A 15428-nucleotide genomic window follows, 5' to 3' on the forward strand; every position below is an offset into this window, starting at 1 on the left:
CTGGTTTTGTATGGAATACGGCTACATTATGTGGTCATTATCAGCCTGGTTCTGTATGGAATACGGCTACATTATGTGGTCATTATCAGCCTGGTTTTGTATGGAATACGGCTACATTATGTGGTCATTATCAGCCTGGTTCTGTATGGAATACGGCTACATTATGTGTTCATTATCAGCCTGGTTCTGTATGGAATACAGCTACATTATGGTGGTCATTATCAGCCTGGTTCTGTATGGAATACAGCTACATTATGTGGTCATTATCAGCCTGGTTCTGTATGGAATACGGCTACATTATGTGGTCATTATCAGCCTGGTTTTGTATGGAATACGGCTACATTATGTGGTCATTATGTGGTCATTATCAGCCTTGTTCTGTATGGAATACGGCTACATTATGGTGGTCATTATCAGCCTGGTTTTGTATGGAATACAGCTACATTATGTGGTCATTATCAGCCTGGTTCTGTATGGAATACAGCTACATTATGGTGGTCATTATCAGCCTGGTTCTGTATGAAATAGAGCTACATTATGGTGGTCATTATCAGCCTGGTTCTGTATGGAATACAGCTACAATATGTGTTCATTATCAGCCTGGTTCTGTATGGAATACAGCTACATTATGTGGTCATTATGTGGTCATTATCAGCCTGGTTCTGTATGGAATACAGCTACATTATGGTGGTCATTATCAGCCTGGTTCTGTATGGAATACGGCTACATTATGTGTTCATTATCAGCCTGGTTCTGTATGGAATACAGCTACAATATGTGTTCATTATCAGCCTGGTTCTGTATGGAATACAGCTACATTATGTGGTCATTATCAGCCTGGTTCTGTATGGAATACGGCTACATTATGTGTTCATTATCAGCCTGGTTCTGTATGGAATACGGCTACATTATGTGGTCATTATCAGCCTGGTTCTGTATGGAATACGGCTACATTATGTGGTCATTATGTGGTCATTATCAGCCTTGTTCTGTATGGAATACGGCTACATTATGGTGGTCATTATCAGCCTGGTTCTGTATGGAATACGGCTACATTATGTGGTCATTATCAGCCTGGTTCTGTATGGAATACAGCTACATTATGTGGTCATTATCAGCCTGGTTCTGTATGGAATACGGCTACATTATGTGGTCATTATCAGCCTGGTTCTGTATGGAATACGGCTACATTATGTGGTCATTATTAGCCTGGTTCTGTATGGAATACAGCTACATTATGTGGTCATTATGTGGTCATTATCAGCCTGGTTCTGTATGGAATACGGCTACATTATGTGGTCATTATGTGGTCATTATCAGCCTTGTTCTGTATGGAATACGGCTACATTATGGTGGTCATTATCAGCCTGGTTCTGTATGGAATACGGCTACATTATGTGGTCATTATCAGCCTGGTTCTGTATGGAATACGGCTACATTATGTGGTCATTATTAGCCTGGTTCTGTATGGAATACGGCTACATTATGTGGTCATTATCAGCCTGGTTCTGTATGGAATACAGCTACATTATGTGGTCATTATCAGCCTGGTTTTGTATGGAATACAGCTACATTATGTGGTCATTATCAGCCTGGTTCTGTATGGAATACGGCTACATTATGTGTTCATTATCAGCCTGGTTTTGTATGGAATACAGCTACATTATGTGGTCATTATCAGCCTGGTTTTGTATGGAATACAGCTACATTATGTGGTCATTATCAGCCTGGTTTTGTATGGAATACGGCTACATTATGTGTTCATTATCAGCCTGGTTCTGTATGGAATACGGCTACATTATGTGGTCATTATCAGCCTGGTTCTGTATGGAATACAGCTACATTATGTGGTCATTATCAGCCTGGTTCTGTATGGAATACGGCTACATTATGTGGTCATTATCAGCCTGGTTCTGTATGGAATACGGCTACATTATGTGGTCATTATTAGCCTGGTTCTGTATGGAATACGGCTACATTATGTGTTCATTATCAGCCTGGTTCTGTATGGAATACAGCTACATTATGTGGTCATTATGTGGTCATTATCAGCCTGGTTCTGTATGGAATACGGCTACATTATGTGGTCATTATCAGCCTGGTTCTGTATGGAATACGGCTACATTATGTGGTCATTATCAGCCTGGTTCTGTATGGAATACAGCTACATTATGTGGTCATTATCAGCCTGGTTTTGTATGACCAAATGATGTGCTGGTGCCATCAACTGAAAAGGTCGTCTACAGCCCAGAGCTTGCCATTTCATTTACTACATTTGGAATTTGTGTTATGATGTTTTAGTCTGATAGCGTGTCCTCTACAGTTGTGTTTCCCAGCCTTTTCCATCCCGGCGATCACCCCATCACTGTCTAAATCTCTTGAGGACAACCACTAACGGACTCGTGTAACATAACATATCTCGGTGATCAAATCTAGTCAATTTTAGCAGTGACTCTAGTATATTAAAGAGTATTATAAAAGTAATATAAAATTGCTTATAATACCATTAATACTCCCGGCTGCTGTTTTCAGGAAGAACAAATACTTCAAAATAAATAAATGAATGAAATAACCACATGCAGCATCCCTGTCGACCGCAGGTTGTAACCACTGACCTCCAGATGATTATCGTTTCAGGTTATTACACAGTGTTCAACGGGGCATTCAGCTGTCCTCGTTTGCTTTCAGACAAGGCCTCTGGTAGAGTAGGTAACTGCTTCAGTCGTTCATGAAGCTGTCCTCGTTTGCTTTCAGACAAGGCCTCTGGTAGAGTAGGTAACTGCTTCAGTCGTTCATGAAGCTGTCCTCGTTTGCTTTCAGACAAGGCCTCTGGTAGAGTCGGTAACTGCCTCAGTCGTTCATGAAGCTGTCCTCGTTTGCTTTCAGACAAGGCCTCTGGTAGAGTAGGTAACTGCCTCAGTCGTTCATGAAGCTGTCCTCGTTTGCTTTCAGACAAGGCCTCTGGTAGAGTCGGTAACTGCTTCAGTCGTTCATGAAGCTGTCCTCGTTTGCTTTCAGACAAAGCCTCTGGTAGAGTCGGTAACTGCCTCAGTCGTTCATGAAGCTGTCCTCGTTTGCTTTCAGACAAGGCCTCTGGTAGAGTCGGTAACTGCCTCAGTCGTTCATGAAGCTGTCCTCGTTTGCTTTCAGACAAAGCCTCTGGTAGAGTCGGTAACTGCCTCAGTCGGGGAATAACTTTTAGAAGGCATTTGCCACATATATAATTATGTATTAATATTATTATTGCACTATATGTTCATGAAGGGACTTGTTTGGTGGGTTGTTGCTTGTGTTCAAGTCAGGGCTAATGTAGTTAATCACTGCAGCTTCTGCAGAAATGTAAATTATAAGTTGTTGTCTTTTACTTATTGCAATAGACTTCTTCTTTGTTGTGTAATAATGGCCACAGATTGTCCAGGTTTTATTTTGCAACTGTTCACTTCCTGTGTGGGGGGGGGATAACCTGTTAGCTACATCTGTGAAATTCTTCTTCTCTCCCTGACCAGAGCAGACCTGAGTGTGTAAACAATCTGTGGTTACATAACGTTTGCTACGTGAAAACGGCCTGGTATCAAACACATACAGGACTCACAGGAAGTCCACGCCTGCTTTTACCTCTCGCTTGTCTCCTTTTACTGTTGCCAACACCTTGCTTTACACACATTGTTCCTCCCTTCCTCCCTCTCTCCTCCTCCGTGTGTGTGTGTGTGTGTGTGTGTGTGTGTGTGTGTGTGTGTGTGTGTGTGTGTGTGTGTGTGTGTGTGTGTGTGTGTGTGTGTGTGTGTGTGTGTGTGTGTGTGTGTGTGTGTGTGTGTGTGTGTGTGTGTGTTCACTCCAAGCCCCTGAGATGCTGTAGCTTCCTCTTAATGGCAGGCAGAAGGCAGTGGCTTTGAGGGTTGTCATGAAAACAGGGAAGGTTGTGATTTGGACCGGGTCAGTGTAGATACATGGACTGTGAAGGCTAGAGAACCCATAAAGCCAGCTTTAGCAGTCCTCACATCACAACAGGCTAGAGGGAGCTGAGTAGATGCTGCCAGAGTAGAAACCCGGGTCGTGCCAGAGTAAAAATCGATCCAGGTTTTCCAGGCTGCTGCCGACCAGAGGCTCTTTAGGGCTCCACTCCACTGGGCTCATGTGCCGCTCCAGGTTTTCCAGCCTGCTGCCGACTAGAGGCTCTCTAGGGCTCCACTCCACTGGGCTCATGTGCTGCTCCAGGTTTTCCAGCCTGCTCCCGACCAGAGGCTCTCTAGGGCTCCACTCCACTGGGCTCATGTGCCGCTCCAGGTTTTCCAGCCTGCTCCCGACCAGAGGCTCTCTAGGGCTCCACTCCACTGGGCTCATGTGCTGCTCCAGGTTTTCCAGCCTGCTCCCGACCAGAGGCTCTCTTGCAGAAAGATCACATGTAAAGCTGTCCCCTTTGTAGTGGGAGAGCACAGAGTGACAAGCTATTTCTTGCTTGTAAAAAAAAAAAAGCCCATTTGTTCCTTCAGAGACCTTGTGGATTTGCCCACTCTGATTCTTCCTGTATTACCTGTGGCTTGCCGTAGAGCATTGTGGAGTCTCCCCGGGACGTGAACACATTTTTCTTTGGAGTTACTTGGTTGGAGAGAGACGTTGTCTGAGATTATTAACTGGAGAAAGGTACGGGAGTGGGGAGCAGGGCTTGCCCGCCTCGGGAAGCTGAAAGTAAATGTGTTGGTAGTCTGCTACGCTTTGCCGTGAATGTTTTCAGCCTCCCTCCCTCTGCTTTCTATGGCTCGCATCTCTTAAAGGAGAAGAAATACTGAAATACATTTAGGTTTGTCTTTTTAACCTATAACATGTTCTATTCTTTTTTGTTTTTTGTTCTTTTTTGTTGTTGTGAGATGATGAGATTCCATGTTTCTCATTTTTAGTTTTTATGTAAAAATCTAAAATGGTGGTTGTTGTGAAGTGGAGAAACATGTCATTTTCCTCCATCCTGTCACTGTAGATTTATTTTTTTTTTTAATTATTATTTTTTCCCATGTTCTTTATTTGCTCTGACTGTGCAAGTGCATTATTATGTAAGTGCTGTATTTTCTTCAGAGCAAAACGGTCTGTGTATTTAGGAATGAGTCGGTGGTGGTGAACACAGTGTAAGGAAATGCTTTGCCATTATACAGAAGTTATTGAAGCTGAGTTTTTTTGGCTTTGAACTTTTGCTCTGTAAGACTCAGATGTTGTTCTCCCTGAATCTGATATTTCCTATGTGATTTATGTAACAATAGATTTCCGTAGCTGCTCTTTTCAACCCACATGAAACGGCATAAGTATAATCTGTTTCTGTGTCTGCTTGAGTTAGTCATTTCCTCTGTATTGTGTCCTGACACAGCTGTGCTCTGTAGCTCTTGGATCTGTGCTCTGTAGCTCTGTAGCTGTGCTCTGTAGCTGTGCTCTGTAGCTGTGCTCTGTAGCTGTGCTCTGTAGCTGTGCTCTGTAGCTGTGCTCTGTAGCTCTGTAGCCGTGCTCTGTAGCTGTGCTCTGTAGCTCTGTAGCTGTGCTCTGTAGCTGTGCTCTGTAGCTCTGTCGCTGTGCTCTGTAGCTGTGCTCTGTAGCTCTGTCGCTGTGCTCTGTAGCTGTGCTCTGTAGCTCTGTCGCTGTGCTCTGTAGCTCTGTCACTGTGCTCTGTAGCTGTGCTCTGTAGCTCTTGTATCTGTGCTCTGTAGCTCTGTAGCTGTGCTCTGTAGCTGTGCTCTGTCGCTCTGCTCTGTCGCTGTGCTCTGTAGCTCTGTAGCTGTGCTCTGTAGCTGTAGCTCTCTGTCGCTGTGCTCTGTAGCGCTGTGCTCTGTCTCTGTAGCTGTGCTCTGTAGCTCTGTGCTCTGTAGCTCTGTAGCTCTGTGCTCTGTAGCTGTGCTCTGTAGCTCTCTGTAGCTCTGCTGTGCTCTGTAGCTGTGCTCTGTAGCTCTGTAGCTGTGCTCTGTGTGCTCTGTAGCTCTGTCGCTGTGCTCTGTCGCTGTGCTCTGTAGCTCTGTCACTGTGCTCTGTAGCTGTGCTCTGTAGCTCTGTATCTGTGCTCTGTAGCTCTGTAGCTGTGCTCTGTAGCTCTGTCGCTCTGTCGCTGTGCTCTGTAGCTCTGTAGCTGTGCTCTGTAGCTGTGCTCTGTAGCTCTGTCGCTGTGCTCTGTAGCTGTGCTCTGTAGCTCTGTCGCTGTGCTCTGTAGCTCTGTAGCTGTGCTCTGTAGCTGTGCTCTGTAGCTCTGTAGCTGTGCTCTGTAGCTGTGCTCTGTAGCCCTGTAGCTGTGCTCTGTAGCTCTGTCGCTGTGCTCTGTAGCTCTTGTAGCTGTGCTCTGTAGCTCTTGTAGCTGTGCTCTGTAGCTCTTGTAGCTGTGCTCTGTAGCTGTGTAGCTCTGTCGCTGTGCTCTGTAGCTCTTGTAGCTGTGCTCCGTAGCTCTTGTAGCTGTGCTCTGTAGCTCTTGTAGCTGTGCTCTGTAGCTGTGCTCTGTAGCTCTGTCGCTGTGCTCTGTAGCTCTGTCGCTGTAGCTCTGTCGCTGTGCTCTGTAGCGCTGTAGCTGTGCTCTGTAGCTCTGTAGCTGTGCTCTATAGCTGTGCTCTGTAGCTGTGCTCTGTAGCGCTGTTGCTGTGCTCTGTAGCGCTGTTGCTGTGCTCTGTAGCGCTGTTGCTGTGCTGTAGCTGTGCTCTGTAGCGCTGTAGCTCTGTAGCAGTGCTCTGTAGCTGTGCTCTGTAGCTCTGTCGCTGTGCTCTGTAGCTCTGTCGCTGTGCTCTGTAGCTCTTGTCGCTGTGCTCTGTAGCTGTGCTCTATAGCTGTGCTCTTTAGCCCTGTAGCTGTGCTCTGTAGCTCTTGTAGCTGTGCTCTGTAGCGCTGTAGCTGTGCTCTTTAGCGCTGTAGCTGTGCTCTGTAGCTGTGCTCTGTAGCGCTGTAGCTGTGCTCTGTAGCTGTGCTGTGTAGCTCTGTCGCTGTGATCTGTAGCTCTGTAGCTGTGCTCTGTAGCTCTGTAGCTGTGCTCTGTAGCTGTGCTCTGTAGCTGTGCTCTGTAGCGCTGTAGCTGTGCTCTGTAGCGCTGTAGCTGTGCTCTGTAGCGCTGTAGCTGTGCTCTGTAGCTGTTGTAGCTCTGTCGCTGTGCTCTGTCGCTGTGCTCTGTAGCTCTGTAGCTGTGCTCTGTAGCTGTGCTATGTAGCTGTGCTCTGTAGCTCTGTCGATGTGCTCTGTAACTCTGTAGCTGTGCTCTGTAGCTGTGCTCTGTAGCTCTGCCGATGTGCTCTGTAGCTCTGTCGATGTGCTCTGTAACTCTGTAGCTGTGCACTGTCGCTGCGCAGCGCTTTTTTTTTACAGATTACCATCAAACTCTCAAACCAACCACAGAACTAACAAAAGAAAAACAATGTTTTGTTGTGGCCTTGAACCAGTGTGGCTAGTTGTATTTTCTTTGACTGTACAGTTATCAGTTTTGCTGATTCTGATCTGTAAGGATGGCAGCTAATGGTTGGTCTTTCTCTTCTTTCTTGTTTTCTCGTTTCAGAAGCGGTTCATTAAAGGCCTCAGACAGTACGGCAAGAACTTCTTCAAGATTCGTAAAGAGCTGCTACCCAACAAGGAAACGGTAAATCACTTGTTTTTTCCCCTCTGGGGTTATATTTTAGACTGTGTGTGTGTGTGTGTGTGTGTGTGTGTGTGTGTGTGTGTGTGTGTGTGTGTGTGTGTGTGTGTGTGTGTGTGTGTGTGTGTGTGTGTGTGTGTGTGTGTGTGTGTGTGTGTGTGTGTGTGTGTGTGTGTGTGTGTGTGTGTGTTACTGTACAAAGTTTCATAAGGCTTCAGATTTAGAACATGTTTAGTTTGGTTGCAGCAGTAAAATAATAATAATAATTATCAAACATTCAAAACATGAAGATTAAATGTTGCAGTTATTATTGCATGACTTTAAATCATCATCACATTGTGCTTCAACATTAACAGTGAAATGACAGAATGTATTAAACAATAAGTGCATCCCTCCCTGTCCATCCCTCCCTCCCTCCCTGTCCATCCATCCCTCCCTGTCCATCTCTCCCTCCCTGTCCATCCATCCCTCCCTGTCCATCTCTCCCTCCCTGTCCATCCATCCCTCCCTGTCCATCCATCCCTCCCTGTCCATCCATCCCTCCCTGTCCATCCCTCCCTCCCTGTCCATCCCTCCCTCCCTGTCCATCCCTCCCTCCCTGTCCATCCATCCCTCCCTGTCCATCCCTCCCTCCCTGTCCATCCCTCCCTCCCTCCCTGTCCATCCATCCCTCCCTGTCCATCTCTCCCTCCCTGTCCATCCCTCCCTCCCTGTCCATCCCTCCCTCCCTGTCCATCCCTCCCTCCCTGTCCATCCATCCCTCCCTGTCCATCCATCCCTTCCTGCCCATCCCTCCCTCCCTCCCTGTCCATCCGTCCATCCCTCCCATCCCCGTCCCTCCCTCCCTCCCTGTCCATCCCTCCCTCCCCGTCCCTCCCTCCCTCCCTCCCCGTCCCTCCGTCCCTCCCTCCCTCCCTGTCCATCCCTCCCTCCCTGTCCATCCCTCCCTCCCTCCCCGTCCATCCCTCCCTCCCATCCATCCCTACCCATCCCTCCCTCCCTCCCTGTCCATCCCTCCCTCCCTCCCTGTCCATCCATCCCGTCCATCCCTCCCTCCCGTCCATCCATCCCTCCTGTCCATCCCTCCCCGTCCATCCCTCCCTCCCGTCCATCCATCCCTCCCTGTCCATCCCTCCCCGTCCATCCATCCCTCCCTCCCTCCCCGTCCATCCACCCCGTCCATCCCTCCCTCCCGTCCATCCATCCCTCCCTCCCTGTCCATCCCTCCCTCCCTGTCCATCCATCCCTCCCTCCCTGTCCATCCATCCCTCCCTCCTGTCCATCCATCCCTCCCTCCCTGTCCATCCATCCCGTCCATCCCTCCCTCCCTGTCCATCCCTCCCCATCCATCCATCCCTCCCTGTCCATCCCTCCCCATCCTTCCATCCCTCCCTCCCGTCCATCCATCCCGTCCATCCCTCCCCATCCATCCATCCCTCCCTGTCCATCCCTCCCCATCCATCCATCCCTCCCTCTCTGTCCATCCATCCCGTCCATCCCTCCTCCCCGTCCATCCATCCCTTTCCATCCACCCATCCATCCCTCCCCATCCATCCCTCCCCATCCATCCATCCATCCCTCCCTCCTTGTCCATCCCTCCCTCCCCATCCATCCCACCCTCCCTCTCCATCCATCCATCCCTCCTTGTCCATCCATCCCTCCCCATCCATCCCTCCCTCCTGTCCATCCCTCCCCATGCATCCCTCCCCGTCCATCCATCCCACCCTCCCTCCTGTCCATCCCTTCCTGTCCATCCCTCCCCGTCCATTCATCCCTCCCCGTCCATCCCTCCCCATCCATCCATCCCCGTCCATCCATCCCCATCCCACCCTCCCTCCCCATCCATCCCTCCCTCCCTGTCCATCCCTCCCTCCCGTCCATCCCTCCCTCCTTGTCCATCCTTCCCTCCCCATCCATCCCTCCCTCCCCGTCCATCCCACCCTCCCTCTCCATCCATCCATCCCTCCCTCCTTGTCCATCCATCCCTCCCCATCCCTCCCTCCCTCCTGTTCATCCATCCCCATCCATCCCTCCCTCCTTGTCCATCCATCCCTCCCCATCCATCCCTCCCTCCCTCCTGTCCATCCCTCCCTCCCGTCCATCCATCCCTCCCGTCCATCCATCCCTCCCTGTCCATCCATCCCTCCCCGTCCATCCATCCCTCCCCGTCCATCCATCCCTCCCCGTCCATCCATCCCTCCCCGTCCGTCCATCCGTCTCCATCCACCCATCCATCCCTCCCCATCCATCCCACCCTCCCTCCCCATCCATCCCACCCTCCCTCCCCATCCATCCCTCTCCATCCACCCATCCATCCCTCCCCGTCCATCCATCCCTCCCCGTCCATCCATCCCTCCCCGTCCATCCATCCCTCTCCATCCACCATCCCTCCCCATCCACCCACCCATCCCTCCCCATCCATCCATCCCACCCTCCCTCCCCATTCATCCCACCCTCCCTCCCTCCTTGTCCATCCATCCCTCCCTCCTTGTCCATCCATCCCTCCCTCCTTGTCCATCCATCCCTCCCCATCCCTCCCCATCCATCCATCCCTCCCTCCTTGTCCATCCCTCCCTCCCCATCCATCCATCCCTCCCTCCTCGTCCATCCATCCCTCCCTCGCTCCCTCCCTCCCCATCCATGCAGTCTGCTGCAATACTATCAGATCTGCCTTGGGGCTCTCTCAAAACACCACACAAGAGAGGAAATCGAGAGAAATATATTTTGTATGATTTATTTTTTTGTATTTATTTGACTATTTTAACAAGTTCTCTTTTGCAAGGGAGCCCTGCATGCACACAATGTACTAAATATAATACCAATGTAAAAATGACAAACACACTCAAGACAATAATCCCATTCCTCAGCAGAGGTCCTCAAACAACGTGTTGAACTACTAAGAGGCACCAGTACTTCCAGTTGTCGGGAACTCTGTCCGTGATTAGGAGATACTGGCCAACATTTGTCTTTTATAGATAACCAGTGTCACCATAGAAATGAATCAGCACAGTTTATCTTCAGAGCTGATAAACGTGTAGTGAAAATGCAGAGTTAATGTGGGACACAGGTGTTTTCCACTACAGATTTTGTAATTAGTAGTTACTGGTGCCAAGTCCCTAGGCGGTTATGTTATGAGTTACAAAGTAGCTGAATCAGCTACCTTGCTAACCAGCTCACAGCGTGGAGAATCAGCTACCTGGCTAACTAGCTCACAGCGTGGGGAATCGGCTACCTGGCTAACTAGCTCACAGTGTGGAGAATCGGCTCCCTGGCTAACCAGCTCACAGCGTGGAGAATCGGCTCCCTGGCTAACCAGCTCACAGCGTGGAGAATCGGCTACCTGGCTAACCAGCTCACAGCGTGGAGAATCGGCTACCTGGCTAACCAGCTCACAGCGTGGAGAATCGGCTACCTGGCTAACCAGCTCACAGCGTGGAGAATCGGCTACCTGGCTAACTAGCTCACAGCGTGGAGAATCAACTACCTGGCTAACTAGCTCACAGCGTGGGGAATCGGCTACCTGGCTAACTAGCTCACAGCGTGGGGAATCGGCTACCTGGCTAACTAGCTCACAGCGTGGGAAATCGGCTACCTGGCTAACCAGCTCACAGCGTGGAGAATCGGCTACCTGGCTAACTAGCTCGCAGCGTGGGAAATCGGCTACCTTGCTAGCTAGCTCACAGCGTGGGGAATCAGCTACCTTGCTCACAGCATGGGGAATCGGCTACATTGCTAACTAGCTCACAGCGTGGGGAATCGGCTACCTTGCTAACTAGCTCACAGCGTGGGGAATCAGCTACCTTGCTCACAGTGTGGGGAATCGGCTACCTTGTTGACTAGCTTACAGCGCGGGGAATTGGCTAACTAGCTTACAGCGCGGGGAATCGGCTAACTAGCTTACAGCGTGGGGAATCATCTACCTTGCTGACTAGCTTACAGCGTGGGGAATCAGCTACCTTGCTGACTAGCTTACAGCGCGGGGAATTGGCTAACTAGCTTACAGTGTGGGGAATCGGCTAACTAGCTTACAGCGTGGGGAATCATCTACCTTGCTGACTAGCTTACAGTGTGGGGAATCAGCTACCTTGCTGACTAGCTTACAGCGCGGGGAATTGGCTGACTAGCTTACAGCGCGGGGAATTGGCTAACTAGTTTACAGCGCGGGGAATCGGCTAACTAGCTTACAGTGTGGGGAATTGGCTACCTTGCTGACTAGTTTACAGCGTGGGGAATCGGCTACCTTGCTGGCTAGCTTACAGCGTGGGGAATCGGCTACCTTGCTGACTAGCTTACAGCGTGGGGAATCGGCTACCTTGCTGACTAGCTTACAGCGTGGGGAATCGGCTACCTTGCTGACTAGCTTACAGCGTGGGGAATCGGCTACCTTGCTTCCAGGTCACAGCGTGGGGAATGGGCTACCTTGCTGACTAGCTTACAGCGTGGGGAATCGGCTACCTTGCTTCCAGGTCACAGCGTGGAGAATCTGCTACCTTGCCAACCAGCTCACAGCGTTGGGAATCGCCTACCTTGCCGACCGGCTCATAGCGTGGAGAATCGGCTACCTTGCTAGCTAGCTTACAGTGTGGGGAATCAGCTACCTTGCTGACTAGCTTACAGCGTGGGGAATCGGCAACCTTGCTGACTAGCTTACAGCGTGGGGAATCGGCTACCTTGCTGACTAGCTTACAGCGTGGGGAATCGGCTACCTTGCTTCCAGGTCACAGCGTGGGGAATGGGCTACCTTGCTGACTAGCTTACAGCGTGGGGAATCGGCTACCTTTCTTCCAGGTCACAGCGTGGAGAATCTGCTAACTAGCTTACAGCGTGGAGAATCTGCTACCTTGCTAACCAGCTCACAGCGTTGGGAATCGCCTACCTTGCTGACCGGCTCACAGCGTGGAGAATCGGCTACCTTGCTAGCTAGCTCACAGTGTGGGGAATCGGCTACCTTGCTAGCTAGCTCACAGCGTGGGGAATCGGCTACCTTGCTAGCTAGCTCACAGCGTGGGGAATCGGCTACCTTGCTAACCTGCTCACAGCGTGGGGAATCGACTACCTTGCTCGCTAGCTCACAGTGTGGGGAATCGGCTACCTTGCTAACGAGCGCACAGTGTGGAGAATCGGCTACCTTGCTAGCTAGCTCATACTGTAGAGAATCGGCCACCTTGCTATCCAGCTCACAGCGTGGGGAATCGGCTACCTTGCTAGCTAGCTCACAGTTTGGGAATCAGCTACCTTGCTAACTAGCTCACAGCGTGGGGAATCAGCTACCTTGCTAACCAGCTCACAGCGTGGGGAATCAGCTACCTTGCTGACTAGCTTACAGCGTGGGGAATCGGCTACCTTGCTGACTAGCTTACAGCGTGGGGAATCGGCTACCTTGCTGACTAGCTTACAGCGTGGGGAATCGGCTACCTTGCTTCCAGGTCACAGCGTGGGGAATGGGCTACCTTGCTGACTAGCTTACAGCGTGGGGAATCGGCTACCTTGCTTCCAGGTCACAGCGTGGAGAATCTGCTACCTTGCCAACCAGCTCACAGCGTTGGGAATCGCCTACCTTGCCGACCGGCTCATAGCGTGGAGAATCGGCTACCTTGCTAGCTAGCTTACAGTGTGGGGAATCAGCTACCTTGCTGACTAGCTTACAGCGTGGGGAATCGGCAACCTTGCTGACTAGCTTACAGCGTGGGGAATCGGCTACCTTGCTGACTAGCTTACAGCGTGGGGAATCGGCTACCTTGCTTCCAGGTCACAGCGTGGGGAATGGGCTACCTTGCTGACTAGCTTACAGCGTGGGGAATCGGCTACCTTTCTTCCAGGTCACAGCGTGGAGAATCTGCTAACTAGCTTACAGCGTGGAGAATCTGCTACCTTGCTAACCAGCTCACAGCGTTGGGAATCGCCTACCTTGCTGACCGGCTCACAGCGTGGAGAATCGGCTACCTTGCTAGCTAGCTCACAGTGTGGGGAATCGGCTACCTTGCTAGCTAGCTCACAGCGTGGGGAATCGGCTACCTTGCTAGCTAGCTCACAGCGTGGGGAATCGGCTACCTTGCTAACCTGCTCACAGCGTGGGGAATCGACTACCTTGCTCGCTAGCTCACAGTGTGGGGAATCGGCTACCTTGCTAACGAGCGCACAGTGTGGAGAATCGGCTACCTTGCTAGCTAGCTCATACTGTAGAGAATCGGCCACCTTGCTATCCAGCTCACAGCGTGGGGAATCGGCTACCTTGCTAGCTAGCTCACAGTTTGGGAATCAGCTACCTTGCTAACTAGCTCACAGCGTGGGGAATCAGCTACCTTGCTAACCAGCTCACAGCGTGGGGAATCAGCTACCTTGCTAACCAGCTCACAGCGTGGGGAATCAGCTACCTTGCTAACCAGCTCACAGCGTGGGGAATGGGCTACCTTGCTGACTAGCTTACAGCGTGGGGAATCGGCTACCTTGCTTCCAGGTCACAGCGTGGAGAATCTGCTACCTTGCCAACCAGCTCACAGCGTTGGGAATCGCCTACCTTGCCGACCGGCTCATAGCGTGGAGAATCGGCTACCTTGCTAGCTAGCTTACAGTGTGGGGAATCAGCTACCTTGCTGACTAGCTTACAGCGTGGGGAATCGGCAACCTTGCTGACTAGCTTACAGCGTGGGGAATCGGCTACCTTGCTGACTAGCTTACAGCGTGGGGAATCGGCTACCTTGCTTCCAGGTCACAGCGTGTGGAATGGGCTACCTTGCTGACTAGCTTACAGCGTGGGGAATCGGCTACCTTTCTTCCAGGTCACAGCGTGGAGAATCTGCTAACTAGCTTACAGCGTGGAGAATCTGCTACCTTGCTAACCAGCTCACAGCGTTGGGAATCGCCTACCTTGCTGACCGGCTCACAGCGTGGAGAATCGGCTACCTTGCTAGCTAGCTCACAGTGTGGGGAATCGGCTACCTTGCTAGCTAGCTCACAGCGTGGGGAATCGGCTACCTTGCTAGCTAGCTCACAGCGTGGGGAATCGGCTACCTTGCTAACCTGCTCACAGCGTGGGGAATCGACTACCTTGCTCGCTAGCTCACAGTGTGGGGAATCGGCTACCTTGCTAACGAGCGCACAGTGTGGAGAATCGGCTACCTTGCTAGCTAGCTCATACTGTAGAGAATCGGCCACCTTGCTATCCAGCTCACAGCGTGGGGAATCGGCTACCTTGCTAGCTAGCTCACAGTTTGGGAATCAGCTACCTTGCTAACTAGCTCACAGCGTGGGGAATCAGCTACCTTGCTAACCAGCTCACAGCGTGGGGAATCAGCTACCTTGCTAACCAGCTCACAGCGTGGGGAATCAGCTACCTTGCTAACCAGCTCACAGCGTGGGGAATCAGCTACCTTGCTAGCTAGCTAGCTCACAACGTGGGGAATCAGCTACCTTGCTAACCAGCTCACAGCGTGGGGAATCTGCTACCTGGCTAACCAGCTCACAGCGTGGGGAATCAGCTACCTTGCTAACTAGCTCACAGCATGGGGAATCAGCTACCTTGCTAACCAGCTCACAGCGTGGGGAATCGGCTACCTTGCTAGCTAGCTCACAGCGTGGGGAATCGGCTACCTTGCTAGCTAGCTCACAGCATGGGGAATCAGCTACCTTGCGAGCTAGCTAGCTTACAGTGCGGGTAATTGGCTAACTAGCTCACAGCATGGGGAATCAGCTACCTTGCTAACCAGCTCACAGCGTGGGGAATCGGCTACCTTGCTAGCTAGCTCACAGCGTGGAGAATCGGCTACCAGCTCAGCTCAGCTTCTTCTTTTGTTTTACACTATAACCAACCATGGATAAGAGTTGTAGCACCTATTGACATGCTAAAGAACAA

The 15428-nt window shown here is 50.9% G+C and overlaps 1 protein-coding gene across 5 annotated transcripts in view; it reads left to right on the forward strand.

Moving 5' to 3' along the window:
- LOC124032390 (arginine-glutamic acid dipeptide repeats protein-like) overlaps positions 1-15428 on the forward strand; it is a 114840-nt gene that overhangs the window by 29121 nt on the left and 70291 nt on the right. For 4 of the 5 annotated variants that reach the window (XM_046344763.1, XM_046344764.1, XM_046344760.1 and 1 more), the window contains exon 3: positions 7499-7579. In XM_046344763.1, coding sequence (XP_046200719.1) covers positions 7499-7579 — 81 coding nt within the window. Of the gene's footprint in view, positions 1-4578; positions 4642-7498; positions 7580-15428 lie in introns of those variants that run through there. The other variant, XM_046344765.1, reaches the window with a different exon arrangement.

Source organism: Oncorhynchus gorbuscha, linkage group LG03 (genome assembly GCF_021184085.1).
Source record: "Oncorhynchus gorbuscha isolate QuinsamMale2020 ecotype Even-year linkage group LG03, OgorEven_v1.0, whole genome shotgun sequence".
NCBI lineage: Eukaryota > Metazoa > Chordata > Actinopteri > Salmoniformes > Salmonidae > Oncorhynchus > Oncorhynchus gorbuscha.